The sequence below is a fragment of the Myodes glareolus genome, chromosome 3 (assembly GCF_982192425.1).
Source record: "Myodes glareolus chromosome 3, mMyoGla1.1, whole genome shotgun sequence".
In the NCBI taxonomy this organism is placed as follows: domain Eukaryota; kingdom Metazoa; phylum Chordata; class Mammalia; order Rodentia; family Cricetidae; genus Myodes; species Myodes glareolus.
The window spans coordinates 95,762,831-95,784,131 of NC_142028.1; the positions used below are offsets into that span (position 1 = coordinate 95,762,831).

General features: G+C 37.4%; 1 protein-coding gene across 2 annotated transcripts in view; it reads right to left on the reverse strand.

Annotated features, from left to right (window-relative positions):
• Window positions 1–534: 534 nt before the first annotated feature.
• The window catches only part of Hook1 (hook microtubule tethering protein 1), a 45,117-nt gene continuing 24,350 nt past the window's right edge, over window positions 535–21,301 (reverse strand). For both annotated transcript variants that reach the window (XM_048453097.3, XM_048453098.3), the window contains 12 exons: window positions 20,318–20,519; window positions 19,507–19,617; window positions 16,358–16,445; window positions 16,220–16,280; window positions 12,305–12,445; window positions 10,704–10,797; window positions 8,916–8,950; window positions 8,339–8,421; window positions 7,688–7,788; window positions 6,141–6,242; window positions 4,295–4,363; window positions 535–3,847 (listed from right to left, as the gene is read on the reverse strand). In XM_048453097.3, coding sequence (XP_048309054.3) covers window positions 3,677–3,847; window positions 4,295–4,363; window positions 6,141–6,242; window positions 7,688–7,788; window positions 8,339–8,421; window positions 8,916–8,950; window positions 10,704–10,797; window positions 12,305–12,445; window positions 16,220–16,280; window positions 16,358–16,445; window positions 19,507–19,617; window positions 20,318–20,519 — 1,258 coding nt within the window. In that variant the 3' untranslated portion in view covers window positions 535–3,676. The remainder of the gene's footprint in view (window positions 3,848–4,294; window positions 4,364–6,140; window positions 6,243–7,687; window positions 7,789–8,338; window positions 8,422–8,915; window positions 8,951–10,703; window positions 10,798–12,304; window positions 12,446–16,219; window positions 16,281–16,357; window positions 16,446–19,506; window positions 19,618–20,317; window positions 20,520–21,301) is intronic.

The window sequence follows — 21,301 nt, forward strand, 5'->3', positions numbered from 1 at the left end:
AGTTAGTTAGGAATATGCCTAAGCTATTAGCCAAACAGTGTTGTAATATAGTTTCTGTGTGATTATTTGGGTCTGGGCAGCCGGGAAACATGCATAGTATCCGACTACACATGCCTTTATTCTCTGTCTGCAAGAATTATTCACATCCAATTAGCCAGCACTTACAGGGTCCTGTTACCTAGCCACAGAAGGACCAATCCCCAAGGTAATATAATTACTACTGAATTATAGTAAGGAAACTATTAATAAAGGGAAAATCTAAGAATGAGTTTTGGGATTAGTACTCAATAAACCTAAACTATGTTATATATGCCTAGAAATGGTCTGGAGTCCAGCTTAACAAAAGGTATCTATATTTTGGTGGTAAAACTGGAGACAGAGAACACACAAAAATCACTTTTATACACCTGTTCACACATTAAAAAAATGAACTTGAATTCATGCAGCTTTGCTTACCAATCTAAGTAGGTTTAGCCCTTTATTAAAACAGGAAATAAATATGCATTTGTAGCCACCAAAAGCACCACAACCAACTGATGCAGAAGCAGAAGTTTATTTACTTAAAACATTTCACAATTATATTGACAATTATTTATTTAAAATAATATTCTAAATACTTACAAAAATAAATCAAGTATTGCTCCTATTTTTCAAGTGTGACAGTATTTGCCATAGAAAATAGAAAGGACCTTTTTATAAACTAAACATTGCACTGAAACTTCCTCAAGTTTAATAACTACACACTATTTCCTCTGATGATTTGTGCTTTATAAATGTCCAAACTATTTCTGTGCAACAAACAGGATCACAGTAAGTCCGTATGTATAACAAGCCATATACATTCATTTCTACATAAAATAATACTCCTCTGACCTAAACCACCATCACGCCCAAAAGACCAGATGTACCATTACACAGAAGTAGGAGTGTTTGTGAAGTGTTTAACATCTAGTCATCAATGACTAACCAGATCTTACTAAGGGATACTCAGCTAAAGGGTGCCAGGCAAGACATTTTTAATTTACACTAAACCATTAGTCTTAATCATGAAAAAAAAATAGAATCAACTTCTAATATTTATCAGTACATTAAATTAATCCCAAGATAAACAATTTGTCATAATTATATCAAAAAAGAGAAAGGAGCATCAATTCAAGGGCAACTGCTTGAAACTCAAGATTGTTTATAACTTTATAATCACCGGAACATAAAATTTTTGTCAATTCCATGTTTATTGTCATTTAATCCTTTCTTGAACACACTGTAGAAATGATGGTACCAGATGAAACACGTATGCTTTATAGCTGGCAGGGCACCAGAATCACTGCAGCATCCACACACGGAAAGAATCTCACCCCGATTACTGCCTGTCTGAATTTTTGTGATTAGTCTCAACTATACAGAACTTTACATAGTTTTGTATAAACACGTATTAAACATTTGAAAGTCTACTTAAAACTAGAAAAATCAGAAAATTTGCCTTTTCTTTATTGAGAAAAAAGAACCTATCCTTATGTCCTTATTTATGCTACATTATTTAGAAATTTATGAGCAATTGCACTGGAAACAGTAATTTATTGAAGTTGATCTTTTACAATGAGTTCCATTAAAAGGGAATTTGTAAAATCTCAATTATAAGCAATTACAAACACATCAATATATCTTCAATAACAAAAATATACCCAAATGTCACAATTTTTAGAAAATTTTAAATAGCATGCTAAAGTATTTTCAAAGTCTTATTTCACTAAAAAGACACGGGCAAGCAGACACCATAAGAACATACAAAAATGCAAACCAACAGTTTAAATGCACAAAGCATCAAAATCTAAGAGGTAGTCAACAGAAGGAACCCTGATAAAACAAATCATCCCGGCAGATGCTGCTAAAGACCCCAAATCACTGTGAAATTTTTCCATTTTTAAGTGGCTAAAAAATTACTGGGCAAGAATTTAAAGGCAGTTATCTATACGAGTTAACACTTCAAATAGAGCAATACTCATATTTATGAAGGACTAAGAATAAAACGGAGACCACAGCTCTATAGCTCATCAGCTCAATCTGACTTACACCTATTTTGTTTACATCTCCTTTTTGATGGCACAAAGGGAGAGGGATGCGAGGAGCCGATCCAACAAGGAGGGAGCAGCCCACAAGCACAACCCCTCACAGAATGCCTGCTGAGTTCACGGTATACACAGTGCTGCAACATTAGTGTTGGCTGCACTCCTGCTACCATCTGATTCCTCTCTCTAGATATGAAACGGGTGCAGCACTTCTTACTTCTGTAGTCTATAGATCAAAGAATTTTTCCAAGTTACCAAAAAAAAAAAAAAATCAAGATTTACTGTGACACACTGCATACCAGAACTGTCAACAATGATGGAAGTGAAGCATGCCTACGAAGTGTTGAAAATGTGTCTGACACAAGCATGAACCACTTGTGTCTACATCAGGCAATACTGATTAAACAACTAATATTCCAAAGTGTGACTTTAAAAAGTGACCCCAAACTAGAGAGAAACCTCTCTGAAAAGACCAACGCTGGGCAGAAATGACCTGACAGCCACGAATCCAGCTCCCAGACCCTTCCCAGAGGTAAGCAGAGACTGAACTGGTCCTAAGCTATTATATCGTTGTTTCTTTTCAATGAGGCAAAATTATACATGATCTACCCCTTCTTAGAAAGCAAAGGCCACAACAACTTCATGCTCAAAAGCACGTGGAGATTCAACATGTATTCTAGTTTGCTTTCCAACAGAAAGGTCCCTCTTACAACACAGCTTACTTCCCACTTTAAAGTTCCCGTCAAGCCCTGCAGCCTTCATCCACTGCAGTGCGTGTGCGAACTGAGATACATCTCGGAGAAACTGCGACTGTCTAGTCAGTCACTCTGACAGGACAAAGTCACTCCAGCAGTAAAGTCTTCTAAGTGTTAGAGCTTCCACAGCTTGACAAAGTCTCCTCTTGAGGGCAGAAATGGCAAGTAGAGGAACGCTCTGTACACGTAGGTCAAAGAATTTACCTTGCACAGTTCTGCTCTACATGCCTTACTGGAGACTGCTTCCCACAAGGCAAATCTAGATGTGTTACTAAATTACAAATTAACTGACTTGCTGTTACAACTAAAAGCATAAAGCTGGAATACGTAGTTGCTTTCCCACACATGATGCCATCTCAAGACAAATATTTCCTTTATCACACTTCCAAGTACTCAAAAGTGCTGCCCAGAGACAGCTGATTCTTCATTTTATAGTTACAGTAAACTTAAATATGAATTTGATATATATTGACTTAAAAATAGTTGATACCAATATTGGGAATGTAGATCAGTTGATAGGTCACTTGACTTACAGGGAAGGTTTTGATCCCCAGCACTATATAAACCTGCTACAGTGGTATACGCCTATTAATCCTAGCACTATATAAACCTGCTATGCTGGTATACACCTATTAATCCCAGCATGCAGGAAGTGAGGGAAGGACTGATCAATGTTCCAATTCATCCCTGAATACGTTGTAAATGCAATGCCAGTTTGGGGTATAGGAGACCCTATCTCAAACAAAATCCAAACAAAACTGGCTGTTACCAAGCATTTTAACCTTTGTTTTTCGTCTGGTAGTTTCTTGGGGTACAAAACATTTTGAGGCACTTCAGTTCATGTTTGTTTGCAAACTAGTCAGATGCTGTGGCTGGGACTTTAACAGACAGGTTCCTCCGGGTGCTGGTGATGTGCCGCTGCTGTGCTAAGAAGGACCGAGCAGGAGCGCCCACACCGGTGTCTTTGCAAGCACCAGTGCCACTCACAAGCCGAGATTCCATGCCCAGTTTCTGAAACGCCAGGCTCTGGGTAAAGAAACAGATAAATAACATGCAAAAAGTAATGTAATATTTACACCAGCCCTAGCAGGCTAATGCTTTCCTTTCCAGCAAGAAAAAAATTAAGGATTCAAAAGTTGATTCTTCTATGTCTGACACTGCTAGGAAGAAGACAATAAAAATCTCTGTTTTTATTTTAATCCTCTAAATTTTAAATCATTAAAAACAGCAGCCTAAAATAGCCATGCCAGAGTTAAGCTTAATTATAACAAGAAAAGGATACATCACCTCATGAACAAAGTAGTCCAGTGTGGGCTACTGGTTTTCTTGTGAGAGAAGGTATTTCTTTATCACTAGAACCCATAACACAACTGTATTGTATTGATATAAAATATATTTCCTTCTCTTCTTCTATTCTGGTCAAGGAGGTGATCAACAGGGCTCAATCCCACTCATCACTGAAATGCAACATACCTTGTTATACCAGGCAGAAACAATGAGTTTTTCCTCATAGTCACGGAATTTGGCTACTTTACATTCACTCTGAAAAAAAAAATGATTAAGACAATTAAAATATCAGGAATTGCCACAAAATATGGAAGACAAAGTAATTTATTTACTATTTCATAGAAAAAATGAACTTGTGAGGTACATAAATTAGTCAAAATAAAGGCATGAATTATGCAGAACAGAATCAAAACATCTTTAGGAAGACAAAAAAATGTAAGCAATCTTCATTTTAGAAGAGTTACTCAGAAAGAACAGCTTACACACACACCCTTAGAGAAGGATTCCTGTGCTACCAATTCCCATTTCTTGAGACAAAAGCAACTGGCTAAACTATCAAGATGGTGCTGTACCTATGGAGGAACTGAAACCAAGAAGAAAGGACTCAGCAAACAAAGTGCTAGGCTCCTTGGCACAACTTTCCTATCAATTTTTGGCAGCCTAATTACGAGACAAACAGTGGCTACGTGCATGTACCACTGTATGGACAGCAGTGCCTTTATTATCTAATACCGTCAGTTCTGTAATTCTGATGAGCCCCAGAGATAGATAGCATACATAAAAAACAGAATACTCAATGCCTATATCTTCCCTGAGCAACATGCTCACAGTATAGACAGGGTGCAAGACCAAATACCCAGAAAACGCCTTCTGCCTTCTACTTCTCTTTCTTCTTATGTACAAGTGATGAATAACCAAAAATTAAGTATCCACATGCTATGAGTTAATGGAGGCTTTTCACTCAGAGTCCTCTAGTGAGAGGTAGTATTTTGTTATCACTCCTTTAGGAGTCTATTTTGAACATTAGCAGTAGTGTGCATTCTTCACTGGCTTCCTCTGTGAAGTAAATGGTCAACACCCCTAAAAAACTAAGGTTTCAATGACTATACAGTCAAATATTATTTTGGACAAGTTCAGACAAAGAATCGAAAAGACAGGGGAGGACTAAGGTAAGTTATCAATAAAGGTGCATAACCTGCCTCTGATTTACAGAATATTTAATGCTGGGGCTACAGAAATGTTACAGACTACTTTGTCCTCAAGATATTTCAACATATACCAAAAGAAAAATTATAAAACATGCTTCTGCTATGCATTGCAAAATGATTTCGGGGACCTGGGACACAGAACATAGTGCGAATTTCTTTTGTGTGAATAGAGAAAACATATTAGAGGAAGAGAGTTGAACATTTGAGATAGAATGTGTAAAAATAACACATTTCTTCAGAATACACTTTCCCTGTGCATTTTATAAACATGCCGCAGTAGACAAATGCTGAGAGCAGGTACACACTAGCCTGCTGTATGTATTGTGGATGCAGGAAAGAGAAGGTGTAAAAGTTTTGAATGAAAATAATTTCATCACAGTTCCTACTGACTTTGTTGGAAAGCATACAAGGAAACAGTGTATGAAAAGACTGTGTTCTAATTATGTAAAAAGAGGCCAATCATAGTTCATGGGGAGGCCAGAAAACACAGCTCTGCTTGACCTCAATGAATACATTCCAAAAAGAGCACCAACTCTTACCACTGTGTGAAAATAGTGCTCCTGCGAAACATTTTACCAAAAAAACTAATAAATTACAGACTATAACATAAAACTGAACAATGCCACGCCCACCTGACTTCATACAAGTGATGTAAACAGTAGTACAAAATGTCTTCAATAGCTAAGAACTCAGGGTTTTAGCTAAGCAGGTCACAGCTACAGTGAGTAAAGGTTTATAAGGACTGATCATGGGTGGCAAATACAACAGAGGTTAATTCCCAGGACTCCACGGCAGGGTGAGGTGGGTGGCAGCGGAGGCTTTACCTCTAGAATCTCAATTCTTCTTTCCTTCTCCGCCAGCTGTTTTCTAAGTAACATTATTTCTGCTGATGCTGGATTTAATTTGGGATCTAAAGTTTTTATTACCTGTATAAAGAGAAAAGTTATATCCATTTTGTCTTTAAAAGCATCAAAAATATAAGAACATGTTTTATAAAAATTGTAACATAAGTTCTCCACAAAGTCACTAGGAGCTTACTAATAATTTAAAGAACAAAAGAGTGGGAAAACAATACCAAACTAAATGTCCCTTGTCTATGTACTCAACGGCAGCTACTTAGCCTTTTTGTTATTTAAACTTTGAGCACTGAAGTTAGTTTAGCTTTTTGAAGTTAATTTATCGTTTTTATTTTGGGAGGTGACCTGGCCATGACCCCATACTCTGTTCAGAAGCCTTGTGCTTTCCACCTCGTTCCACATAAAAGGTAGCTCTGAATGAATAGCTTTCACTACTTCCTGGATTATCTCTAGGCATCTGTCTACATGTATGTATGTGCACCATGTGTTTGCTCTGGACTTACAAAGGCCAGGAGAGATCATGAGCCATCAAGTAGGTGATAGAAATCAAATATATTTGCTTGTTATTTCTGCAACATAACTATATTACATCCTATCTCTTTTGAGATGTGCACTGTGGCACACGTGTGAGCCCTCCCACTGAGCTACTGTCTCCAGGCCTAGCCTACAGTGCGCCACCTCTGCGGTCTACACTGTCTCTTCTCTCCACTAGCAGCCATTGGTAAGGAAACCTGGGACTGTGCTGAGACCTGAGTGACTGCATTGAGAGCCATTCTTACTCATGACTAGATACGCGAAAATTAGGACGGAAGTCTTGAGATTTTTAGTTCAACTTTGGCTATGGCTTGTATTGACATTTTAACTGGTAAATATATGGAGTCCAAATATTAAGACAAGTAAATATACTACTGTTTTAGAGTTGCACCACCATATGTAAGTAAACTAATGTTCCATTTCAAAGGGGAAGGGTTGTAGAAGCTTCTAGAAAACAGAAAAGAATGTATTAACATTTCAAGTTTTTATATGTTATTTATGAAAATAAGACTATGAAAACAATATTTCACAGATATTTGAACTAAACTATACAATAAGGAAAAGAAAGAATTTAGTCTGATGAACATCAGGACACTGTTTAAGTCTCTAAATTGTAAAATAAAACCAACTGAGTACTGAGACTGTCTCCAAAAAAAGGTAAATAATTTCATTGATTTTGCTAACACTCTAGTAAATTTTATTCTCAGTCAACATGCTGAGACCCTAGCACATAAGTAAAAGAGTTTATACCACAGTAGTCACTTTCTTTAGTAAGATCACTACTGCCGTTGTCGATGATGTCCCTAAGATCACATTTATCTGACACTAAGTCAGCCTGCCTGTGCAGGACTCGCGGAGAAGATGGCAGAAACCTGACAGGCGGAGGAGAACAAGGGACTAGGCTCAGACACAGACTTGTGTCTGAACTAGGGATGACCAGAACATGGGGCACAAGGAATCTGCTCAGGTGGGTCACTCACATTTCTGGCTTTCTCTAAGTACATTTTGTATCTCTCTTCCATTGCTTTCATGTCTTCATCTTTCTTCTGAAGAGCAGCTTCAAGTTCACTGATCTTTTGGGCTATTTGTGAAAATAAAATTAAGCCAATGACCACACATTCAAAATACTTTATCCTTATGTAAAAATTGTACGTATCAAACTTATTTTCTAATGACTGATAAGAGAGTTTCCAAGAAAAAGCCTTTAATATCTTTTTAATAATTTATTCTTATCTAAAACTTTTCAACTACAAGTAATCTATCTTCAACCCCTGTCTATAATTTAACTGTTTCTACTTTCCTAGCAAACATGAAGAATGTGAAGTCTACTGTCCAATGTAAGAACAACCACAAGGACAGAAAATAAGACAGTATCATTTTACTCAGATTCTATATTATTAACTTGACTAGAATTTACAATGTTTGATACTCCTTTATATCAATCAGTTCATCTTACTAAAATTGTTTTGCTTGAAAATTATATTGTACACAAATGAGGTTAGCTTTAAAATTTATCATGGTTCTTATGCAATGTACACACAACACACTGTGTAAAGGCGGATCTATTTTCTTATCTGCTTCACTAGAAGGGTTAATCCTGAGAAGTGTATCCAGATTTTACCCAAACTTACCATTCTGACTTATATCTGGCTGAAGGTCTTCAATGAGCTCCTGTTTCTTCTGTAATTCTTCATGGACTTCTGTTAGCTTTTCCCTAAGTAGTGAAGAGATCATGTAGCTTGGTATCAAACAGATGTTAGAATGAAAACTGGTCTTCGCCACAATAAGGTCTGGACTTTAGGCAAGAATCTGTCTGATCTTTAGTTTCCCACAGGTAGAAAGGGAACCTAACTCGAGGGTCTGCTGTGTAGATGTTAGTGCACCTGACACACGGTGCACTCCAAAGCCTTTCCCTCAGCACCTCCTTTCTACACAACTCAAAGGAAAGGCTGGACAGCTTTAGCAGCACAGCATCCACCCGGCTGGTCCATAAATGTCTGCTCGGTTCAATTTGTCAGATGATGTTAGCTGTTCAAAAATGCAGGAGTTGGCGGCTGCCAGGCATGAGCAATTGACCATGTCTTTTCTTGCCCTTGGTAGCAGTAATGAGTAGTCTGGGCCTGTGTTTTCATTCACCAAGTCAGAAAAGGCATTTTCCAGAAGCTTCTACCACCCTTCCCCTTTGAAATGGAACATCAGTTTACTTACATATGAGCTTCCAACTTCCGCTTTAGTTTGCTGGACTATAAAATTAAAAATAATTCCTGTTAAGATGATTCACTTGAGAAGGGTAAATTTTCCAAACATCTAGATTTCTTCACTTCTTTTAAAGGTATGTTATGTAAAATTAATCTTAAAAACATGTATTTGTAATAGCAGTTTCTAAAACCTAAAATTTTAGGTATATTTTCATCAATAGGAAAAGGAAATAAAGATGGGAAATGAAGTAAAGAAGAGTAACAAAGAAAAATTCTGCTTATTTTTGAACATAATAAAAATTAAATGTGAACTGGAAAAAAAAGGAAATCCAAGTTGAATGTGACATATTGAGGAGTATCAAACATTTTAGTACCTAATTAACAACTACTGTATAAAATAGATTTTAATATTTTTCTTATAAAACCTTATTATAAATGAAAGCACTTGAACATCAACACTAAATGAGGCACCTGGACTTTTGTTAAAAACAAATATAAAGAATCAAGTTTCCTCCTTTAAAAGCAGTACTTAGAACCACAGCAGTTCTGTACCAACTGGGCACCTGCAAAATTCTGGTAATGTGAAAATCAATACAGTAAAATCAAAAGTAAAGGAGCTGACAATCTTCAAACACTGCAACCCAAAACATAGTATCCCAAATAGGCGCCATTTTAAAGTATTCCCTAACATGGCTTAGAGATACCAGTTTTAGAAAGGATACAATACCATATATATACACATATGAGATGTCGCCATGCATGAGATGACTTCTATGTTCCAAGCCCCCCGGGAAGAAAGAGAAAACCATGTAAAGTATGAAAAGACAGAGGGAAACTCAGCCCTTTCAATATCTATCTGCCTTTCCACCACTCCTTACTTCACAGCTTCCTCTCCCACTAGGATTTTCTATCAGCTGACATCTGCTTATACATCCAGATCTACCAATCTACCTTTTCTTTTCTTTTCTTTTTTTCTTTCTTTCTTTCCTTCTTTCCTTCCTTTCTTCCTCCCTCCCTCCCTTCCTCCCTCCCTCCCTTCCTCCCTCCCTTCTCTCTCTCTCTCTCTCTCTCTCTTTCTTGAGACAGGGTTTCTCTGTAGCTTTGGAGCCTTCCTGAACTAGCTCTTGTAGACCAGGCTGGTCTCAAACTCACAGAGATCCGCCTGCCTCTGTCTCCCCAGTGCCTGTGCCACTACCGCCCGGCCAGATCTACCTTTTCTTTTCACCAACTGCATCTCAGGTAAAGTATGGAAAAACTGCTAGATATGTCAAAATTCAGATTAAATCTCTTTTCAACTCTTCTTATCTCAGTTCATACTGTCTGAAATGCTTTGAATGGTGTGAAAGGGGGGAAGCAATAGAGATGATGTCTTCAAAACTGTGTTCCTGTCCTTCACACCTGTTCCGATTTCTGGAGTGAGCTGTCAATTGGAATCACTTGTTTCCTATTAGGAAGCTTTCTCACTTCTGAGTGCGGATTATTCTCATTTCTCTTGTACTTCAGGACAAGCCTGGTTAGAATACCTGTAGATCTGTTGGGTCTCAAAGTCTACTACTATGAGTCAAGACATAGAGAACTTAAGTACAGATTCCAAGCAGGACAGATACAAATCACCTTAGGATGCATATAAGCAATCTGTAAGACTTGTAAGTTGGCAAAATCATTGCATCTGTTATGCAGATATATACGGCATCTGAAGGTACCATTAATGAGAAGGGTACATTTTCAAATGCAGATAAATGGGTAGTGGAAATTATTTGAGAAAACACGTACAACAAGTTAAGACTCTCTTACTCACACTTTCGCCTTCAGTCTTGGAGCCCTGTTCTTGTAACGACTTCTGGAGGTCCTCAATTTGCTGCTGCAATTCTCCAATGCGCTCTTTGCTCAATCTATTGTGACATGAGTTGGTATTGATCTACCCATATTTGAAGTTAAAGCAGCTGGGGTTTATAAAAGTGCTTCCACGAAATTTAATAGAAATGTTAGCATGAATAAGGGCAAGGCTACTATCTGTGACAAGCACGATAGGCAGAACAGGATGTCGCTTCTGCAGAAATAACTTAGAACTTTCCCCCTCTTAAAGCATATACATGCACATACTGAATGAGTCACACATCTATCACTCTTTATCACCAAAAGCTGAAACCTAGTATTTCCAGGGTTAGCAATATAGTAATAATCAAGTCTCTTCAGAACAGTCAAGTGTACCCTATTTTACTCACAGGAAACAAGGTTCAAATGTCCGAACCCCAGAGGTCTCTTGACGATCTGGTAAAAGCTGGATAAACAAATCCAGCTGCACCCATCTCTATACTGAGTATCTTCTTGCTAAGGTAAGTTAGAAGACGCTCAGCAGTCAGGCCGGCAGATGCCGTCAATATGGAATCCAGAGCTTATACAGCTGCCTAAATTCAGTGAGCTTCTGACTCTCTCCATCTCCACCTCCTGATCCATAGAAAAGGTGACCACAGTCCCTAATTCACAGTGAGGATTTATGAACTGGTCGACAAAAGTATGTAACTACTATTTATGAGGGTGGAAAGAGAGTTCAGCATAGAGCACTGGCTTGCCTGTCATGTAGGAAGCCCTGGCTTAGTGTCTAACACTGAAAACACAAGTTTGAAGCACACAAGGAAAGACATTATGGAAGACTCCACAAGAAATTCCTAGAAGTCACATTTAAGTTTAAGGCACTTGAGTGGGACAAGGAAAGCACACTATCTGCTGCAAATACATAAGCAGATTCCTCCTGTGTCTACAGCTGAACAGTCTGAACGTAAGTAACTTGTTGAGAAACAGCAGCTGAGCTAAGCAGAAGTGGACTTCTAACTGACCACACAACAAAGCCTAAGTTTAGATACCACATCATTTCCATTCTTGTGGAAGTTTTATTCTACCTCTAAAATGCAAATTTCCATGTCCAAGAATGACCAGTAATTTTTAAATACATATGAATTATTATGAGAAATTTTAGCTCACCAATGTAAATCTCAGTGAACATATTCTATTTAAAAATATAACTTTTGATGTGTGTTAGGTATTATTTTGTGCATTATTATTACTGAAATTTTTAAAAAAAAACTAAAAATTTAAAAATTGACTATACAATCTGTGTCCTATCTATACACCCAACTGTAGGAGCTACTAAATCATTATTTACTTATTTGTTTTCTTTCAGTTGTGAGGCTGTCTAGTGAAAATCAATAATAAGTATCCTGGCTAGTCAAGTCTATTAAAATGAACATTATTCATATGTTTTAAGATGATATCCCTGAACTAATCCTTTGAATTCTTCATAGGTCAGGATTACAGTGGTGAGAAACACCTGCTTGGCAATGCTACTTATTCAGACCCCAGTGCTGGTTCCTGCACATGACTCCTAATGGCAGCAGTCACCTTTGCTCAGTTTCCAGCTCGTTCATCTTGCGGTGCTTCTGCTCCAGCTGCTCCTGCAGCTGCTCGATGCGTTCGTTCTCCGTCCCTTCCTGCTGCAGGCGAAGCATTTTGTTCTCATGCTGCAGTCGGATGAACACCTCCCTAATGTTGGAAAATAAAGTTCACAATATATTTTCAAATTGTTGCTACTTATTTTGTGTAAATAGGTATGTATATGTGTTTGTACACACATGTTCCAGGGTACCCATGTAAATTAAAGGTCAGAGGGCAACTTGTGGAGTCAGTTCACTCCTGTACCACGTGGATCCAGGGATAGAATTCAGGTAGCTAGGGCTGGCAGCAAGTACCTTAACCCACTGAGCCAGCTCACTGGAACCACCATATTAGTTTAAGGGAGCTCCTATCTAATTTAAAAATATGATCAAAACACCTGAAAGGTTTAAAGAAATACTGTATGTCCTGAAAGGTCACACCTCAAAATTTAATTATGCAAGTCTCTAGATAATCTTCACTTTTGAATTTTAATAACCTCTGGAAAAAGTAGTATATTTTCAGAATGTGTATGATAAAAAAGATTGTAAGAAAACATTTTGCCAAAAAATCTTAAATACATTTTTATGATCACTAATCTCTATCTTTTTCTGAAGTGGGGGGTTCGAGACAGAGTTTCTCTGTATAACACCCCTAGCTCTCTGTAGACCAGGGTGGCCTCGAACTCACAGGGATTCACCTGCCACTGCCTCCCCAGTGCTAGGATTAAAGACGTGTGCCACTATCACCCGGTTTCATATTTTTTTCTTCAAGAAAACCTTTTGTGTATATGTACATTTTCATTATTCAATCATCAACTGAAGGAAATTTTGTTATTTTCATTTCATAGCTATTTTGATATTGAGTCTTTTGGGCATATGCCAAGGGGTGATTTATTTTTAACTTTATGAGATTATTTGGCTGTAAAGAAAAATGGAATCATATTTTCAGCAGGTAAATAGTCTAAAGAAAAAATATAAATGCTCCATTTCTCTTATTTGTACTCCAGCTCTGAATCTGCAGGAGTTGAGTTCACAATATATCAACCTGGAAAGACTCTAGTTATGGGAACAGCAGCCCATGGGTGCTGTGAAGTAGTAAATGAGAAAAATAGGGAGGGAAGTAAGCTGGAAGGGTTAGAATAGCACAGTCCCAGGTCGGGGGTGGGAAACAGAAAGGATGTTTTCAGTTGGGAGAATCATCTTATGATCACCTTAAGCTATGTCTAACTGTGGGGGGTATGGATTTTTTTTTAAATGAAGCTATGCCAGTTAGTGTGATTGTGCTTATCCTTCCCCCAAGAACCAAAAAGAAAAAAAGAAAAAAAACAGTGTAGGTATAAGAAACTTCCTTTCTAGTTGCTGGTTAGGGGCATCTAAGAGACTCCTAACACAATATAGGCTGTTGCTATTGCACTTGGTTGCCTCTCAGAGGTTGAAGGTAAGTCCCTGTTGTGGAAGACAACAGGCACTTAGGACTTAAGAGGAACCCAGCAGAATTTGACCTGGAAGTGTCCTCCTTAAGGACTAGATCTTACAATACTTGAAGCTGTTAAGAAAGCTGCCAAGAAAAGTAATCAATAGTCAGTAATCAGCACTCAGCTCTGGTGCTTACAGACAACGACCAGCAAGGCAAGATACCCCAAAAGATAGCATATTGGCACTTACATCTTGGTAACTGGACTTAAGGTCCATTCAATAGAATCTACTACTGTCACTTCCTTAAATCAGTATAATCTTTAACTGCATTCTTTTTCTTTTTTCTTTTAGACAGGATCTCACTATAGAGTGCTGATTGGCCTAGAACTCCAGAGATCTTCTGCCTCTGCCTCCAAAGCACTGGGATTAAAAGCATGTGTCACTATGCTCAGCTTTAACATGTATTCTTAATACTTATCCTTATACGCAAACATAAGTGTACCTCTTGCCCCTCAGCCAGAAAACTGCAAATGCTGCAGGAGACCATTACAGGAAGCCACAACAACTGACTAGGGTGCTGAGCACTGACTCATGCACCCCCAACACAATCCTACATCTTAGCCTCTGGAACACGACAGAAAATGGGAAGGGAAGATTCCAAGAGACAGAAGACCAAGCTATGTCTGCTGAGAAATCTTTTATATAAGGGCATGGAAGCTGCATACATGGGATCTCAACTACAAGGCTGCCCAAACAAGACCTAAACAATGACAGCATCAGCTGGATGGGGGAAATCTCACAAGATGTAGATGATACAGCCAATTAAAGACTGTTGGAGAGAATGAGTCTTCTTCAGGAATGAACCTCTACTTGGTTAGTTATCCATTCCTAAATGGTCAGGCCCCAAAACACATACATATCAGCAACAGTAAATGGACGCAGCAGGTAAGATTTATTTGTTTAATATATATATATACATATATATATACACATACACACACATATATATACACACACATATATATATACACACATATATATATACACACACATATATATATATATACACACACACATATATATATACACACACACACATACAAGAGGTAACGTGTGAGAAGGGTACACAAAGGGTGAGAGATGGGCAATGGTGTAAATACAGTAAACATATATTTTTAGATATTTAAAAATGTATTAATTGTTTATATAAAGGTCTTAAAGTTCTTTTCATATTTTATTCAATGTAATTTTCATTCTGATATTAAATAGGAAATTTATACTTTCTCCCTTTTCCAAATCTCATACTCCTAAAATAACTACTTTCAACAAATCTAATTTTGTTTTAAATTACAAAAGCATCACTCTAAAAATTAAGCTCTACAGCCTTTGAAAAACTGATTTTAGAATAATGATTGACTCAACAACAAAGAAAATGATTCTCGATTTACGTAACTAGTCTGAGGTTTGTTAATGATACTGGTTTTTGTCTTCTTTATACTTTTATAACTTGAAATGAGTTACTTAACTTTTAAAGCAAAACAGCTTTTGTTATATGAATTTTAGGCAGTAAGTTTTTTTTTCAACAACAAAGCACATGAAAGCTTAGCAAGAAAAAGGCTATAAATTTAGAATGTTAGCTTGTGGGATGTTGCTTCTGATGTATTTTTAAACTGCTCTGTTAGTAAGTATAGTCTTATCTATAAAGTTGAAATGTGTCCGAGAGAATTTCAGTATTATTTGTCTATATTATTCTAAGAAAAAGATCTAAATTCCACAAGGCCACCAACTGTTAGATCCTATGTATGTCAGTAATAAAAGGCAGCTGGCACTGGTCACCTGGGTGAGATCTGCAATGACAGAGGCTCTAACAACAGACAGTAACGGACAGGCAGCGACAGGGACAGCTCTGTGCGTACAGTAAGTGATGAGTTACAGCTTAAACTACACAGACAATATCGGAGTTAATAAATAAGACCTGACTTGTGCCAAAGCATAGAAATAATATTTTACAACTAGATAGGTAAAATGCTTAGAAGTAAATGACCATAAACAACCTGGATAAAAGACAGACTGAGGGAGAATGCCTACATTTGTATTTTGTTAATTTGTCTACTACTACTGACAACGTTTCCATTTCATTCCACTCACAGAGATTTGAATGTCATCTATTAAGAGTTTTCCAGAGTTAAAAAAATAAAAAAATACTTTAATAAAATACAGGCCTTCTCATAAACACTAGATTGTTACTCTGCCAATTCTTAAAATTTTACTTATGACATTTTTTAAATTGCTGAAGTAAACATAACTAAAGAAAGTTGTTTTCAGCTATATTATAATAATAAACTTTTTATTAAATAATAAAACTTTCTCATTAAAGTTTTAATAGACAAGTACATTTTTAAAAAAGAGACTAAAACCAAGTGGTACTTGTACTATCAGGTATGGTTTTCAGTCAGTACACATTTACCTGTATTCCACTGGCATGATCTCAGCAGCGAGGTTCTCATAACTTTTTGTAGCAGACACATCTAAGCAACAGAAATCAATCAGTGTGTCATCAGTATTTCAATCACTAGAAAACCAAATGTAAATCTTCCCAACTCACCAGCTTGGTGTAGGTGATCTTGCTGTGCTTGTGAGCACCGCAGCTCCTCGTTCGTCTCTTTCAGAGTGTCACGCTGCTCTATCAGTCTCTAAAAAAGAATTGTCCTATCAGCAGTCACAACCCTAACAACAACCAGGAGCCAGCAGCTCTGTGTGTGCACGTGTGTGTGTGTGCATGCTTTCCACACATGGGGTCCAAGGATCAAACTCAGGTTGTCAACTTTGACGCCAGGAACTTTTACCTACCGAGCCACCTAGCCTGCCCAGAATTCACATTTTCTGATTTTAAAACTTGACTAAAAAGCTATAATGATCATGACTGACAGAGGGATACCAACCCAGGTGCTAGACATATAGATCAATGTAAGAGAGTTGATAGGCAAGATACATGTAATTTTTTAATTAGTAGGCTCTTTTTTGGGTAATTTTAGATTTATTAGAAAATGAGCAGGAAACCCCAAGTTCCTATGCATTCCCTCATTTCTCTTCCACTGCCAGTTTCTGTATTTCTAATATCTCTGCATTGCTGTGACCTATGTGCTAGTGTGAGTAAAATATTGCCAATGCATTCCAATGTGCCAGTGTGAGTGCACTGTTATTAATGCATTCCAGTGAGCAGACTTTGTTCTTCCTGTCACATAGCCTATGACACGTATGTACCACAACAGAGTCAGGCACACTGACTCATAACAAGTGACACGACACCTTCAATAAAGAAAGAAATCTTTTAAGCAAATGCTGTTGGGACAGCAGACAACATCCTACAAGTGAGTAAGTTGGACACCACCTCACATCATGTACAAAGTGGAACACAGACTGCATGTAAGAGCCTGACTCTACACCTGTGAAAGAGCACAAAGAGGTAAATAAAAAACAAGGAAAACGGACAGCTGTTACTTTATGTATATGGGAAACTTTTGCTGCAAACACGACTGTTGTGAACTTGAGAGAACAACACACAGAATCAGAGACAACAATAAAAAAGTAGTTATCTAAGAAAGGACTTGCATCCAGAGTATATTTTTAAACATCCTTACAAAATAAAAGCAAATAATTGAAGTGAATCATGGGAAAGATCTTAAGAACCATAAAGTACACATACTTGCACAAGGTCCTTAGCCATTACGGAAATGCAAGTAAAAATTCATGTTCACTAGGATAGCTAAAATAAATTAAAATGACAGAAAAGTGTTGGCAGGCACACAGAAAAAGAGATTAAATATACTTATTGTAAGGCACTATGCCACCTGCCTTAGTATGTACTCCAGAGGAATGAAAAACACCACATAAAAACATGTGAATAAACCAGAAGCAATATTCATAACAGCCCAAAGTGGGATGAGTCCCAATGCACACACACTGATGACTAGGCAAATGAAACATGAAACATGCTGTATCAACACAGTGGGCAATAGACAGTACACCAAATGAAGCGTGAGCTAAAATAATCACAAAACTAGTCACGTCACTGTATGGTTCAGACACGCCAGGAAAATGCAGAGACAGCAAGAATGTAACAGTTGCTGAGACTGATGGACAAAGACGACTGTATGCTACCTGCTATGTAAAGAATTTCTTTTTGTAACAACAGTATTCTAAAACTTGATTACAGTAATGGTGGCTCAATTCTATAGATATATACTAAAAGCCTTGTGTGATGGTTTCAATTCTCAGCTCAATTGAATCAATAAATGCTTAGAATAGCAGCAAAAGCGCAGCTATGAGGTTGGCGGGGGTGGATCATGAGGTCTCTGAACTGATGAATGGATTAATCCTTGATGGACTCACACGATGATGAAGAATCAAAACTGAATCTTAGTTGGAGGAAACAGATGCCTTGGGTCATGTCCTTGGGGACTTAGCTCTGGTCCTGGTCATTCCCTACACTCCTTTCTCTGCCTACCATCCACCATGACCTAACAGTCTCTTCTTTCAAAAGGTCACTGCTGCTATGGTGTTTCACGCTACCACAGGCCTGTCAACAGAATAATGCTTCAGTAACTGATAAGCTAAAATCTATCTTTCCTGTCATATATAAATTGGCCTTTATTGGCATCCTGTCACAGCAATATGACTGCTATATGGTACCTGTGGAACAGTATACTTTAAAGTACAAGACATGGTTTGTTCCTATATGCTAATAAAGCTGTTGATGGTCCTTGCTTTAAGGTAGTTAGTTGGCTGAAAATCTAGAATAGAAACATGCACTAAAACTGAGGACTGTGACTGTGACTTCATTGTCTCTACTGGCAAAGCTAAGAGGACTGAATAAAGCATGTGTGAGCACAGAGACTGTGTTCTGTTAGGTGTTGTCTTCATTTCTATCATCAGTGTTTTTCACTTTCACCGCAGAAACTTCCTTGATTAAATTCACCAACTTTCTTGGTTAAACTTAGTACTAAGAATTTCATTTATTTTGTAGCTATTGTCACTGTGACTTTTTTCATGATTTCTTTGCAGCAATCTCACTAATGGTGCATTTAAACAGCTACTAATTGTGTGTGTTGATTTGACCTACAACTTTACTAAATTTATCAATTGTAATTCTTCTCTAGCACTCTATATAAACATCATATATTTCTAAAATGTCTGAGCCACCCCAAATTATAAAGATTTGGTGCAGTCTCCATGGAAGGATTGATAACATTTTCACAAAAGAATGGCTGGGAAAAAGCTATAACTCCTATGAAAGCACAGACATCCCAAATACTCGTAGCAATCCTGAACCAAGCAAACAATGGTAGCATCACAGTACTCGATATCAAACTGCATTGCAGAGAACAGCAACCAGAACCAGATCTGGCAAAATATACCCAAACCAACTGAAACGGGACACGAATACCAAAAATAAATCCAGGCCTTTACAGTCAAATGATCCTCCATCAAAAGAACAAAAGGCATTGGAGAAAAGAATGCCTCTTCAATTACTGTTGCCTCCCGCTTTAAAAAAAAAAAAATCGAGCAATATCTCTCATTGTGTACTGAAACAGCAACTAATAAGGAACCAAAGACTTAAACATAGGCATTAAACTAGAAAATCACTAGGAAAAAATATGCTTAGGATTCAGGTTAGTGGTTAAGGATTAGGGAAATCCAAAGCAGCAACAAAAACAAAAAAAGACACATTTCTTATTGAACATTTATGATCACCTCTTTTTCCTTGAGTAAAGCTTCATGCTTTTCTTCAAGCCGCTTCATCTCAAATGCTAGTGTATCTGCCCTTTTAGACTCCAGGGACAACTTAGTGTGAAGGTCCTGAACCTTTGGGAAGGAAAACAAAGTAAAGCAAAATAGTTCATGAGACTCCTCAGCTTTCAGGGCTGAACAATGGAAAGGGTGAATTGGAAACAGACTTTTTAATTCTAAGTATTTCGAAAAATACATCAAAAAAAAAGTATGATATAAAACTCAAGAAACAGATTAAAATAAGTCAAAATATTTAAAAGTAGGCTTTATTTTAATAATTTTCTAGGTTTTTTGATAAATGGCACAACAGAGTATTTCAAGAGAATCACTGTCTAGGGATTTGTCCAATTCCTAAAACACTGACAAACAACAGAAGCTCAACATGAAAACCTGAAGACATCAGAAGGTAGTACAAAGGTGGAGGACATAGGTAAGACAGATTCTTTTTGTTTTGTTTTTTTATTTTTTGAGACAGTGTTTCTCTGTGTAGCTTTGGTGCCTGTCTGGAACTAGCTCTTGTAGACCAGGCTGGGCTCGAACTCAGAGATCTGCCTGCCTCTGCCTCCCGAGTGCTGGGATTAAAGGCGTGCACCACCACCACCGTGGCTGCAAGTCGGATCCTTTAACTGTCACCTAAACTACAATTATAGAAAGAAGAAATTCATCAGGAGCATACAACTTACTACACTCAACACTTCTATATCACTGAAAAACAAAATGAAACTGTAACACTGAACTTTTAACTTCATCAATGAGATATATAGACAACTCTCACCTGGCGCTTATAGGTCTCTAGCTGTGCACGTGCTGCGTTGGCCTTCTTGAGCTCCTCTTCCAAGCTCACAGTGTTGTGCATATACATCATATTTGTCTCCTGTAGAGATTTCACCTGCTTGCGAAGGTCATTTAGATCTTGTAGCTTCTGACGATACACCTCCACTGCTGACTCCAATTTATTTGCTTTGTCTGAGGTAGCCCTGAATTAACAAAACGTGTATGCACACATATTTTGTTCTAGCTGTGAAATGAATATTCAAACAATAACAAAAACATAAGCCTAAAACCATTTCAAGTCAATATTTTTGTTGTAAAGTCATCAACTATTAAAATACCTCAAATTTAGACTTTTAGCACAATCTATCAAAATGTATGATTTGGTACACATGACTAAATTCTGAGCTATCTACAGTTCTCAAGCAAATTGCATATATCATTTAGTAAACAGTTCTAAGTGTTCAATATGCTTTCAAAGTTGAATCAATGGACAAATTTGTCTGGCAAAGCATTTTCTTTAGAACTGCATTTATCTGATTAACCAGGCTAAAGCAAAAATAAACTGAAAAAACCCAAATCACTTCAATAACACATATAAGTTCAAATTAACAGCTAAAATGATTTCTTTTCAAATGGGTATTTAAAACAGAGAAAAATGTCATATAAAAATACTAACAAGGCCTAGCAAAACAGCTCAGTGGCTGAAGGTGTTCCCCAACAAGCCTGACACCTAAGTTCAGTCACCAGAACCCACGTGCGGGAGGAGAGCCAACTCCAACAAGGCGCCCTCAGGCTCCCACAACATGCACACACACTCCCAAATACAACATAGCAGGCAGCTAAGCATACATTTTATATCCCACAGACAATCCTGCTGAAAGAAATGCTAGAATTCTTAGCTAGGCTTACTTGAACAAAACACAATAATGCATACAAAGTCTGTTAACGTGTATTATTTCAAAAATGTAAGAACACATTATCATTC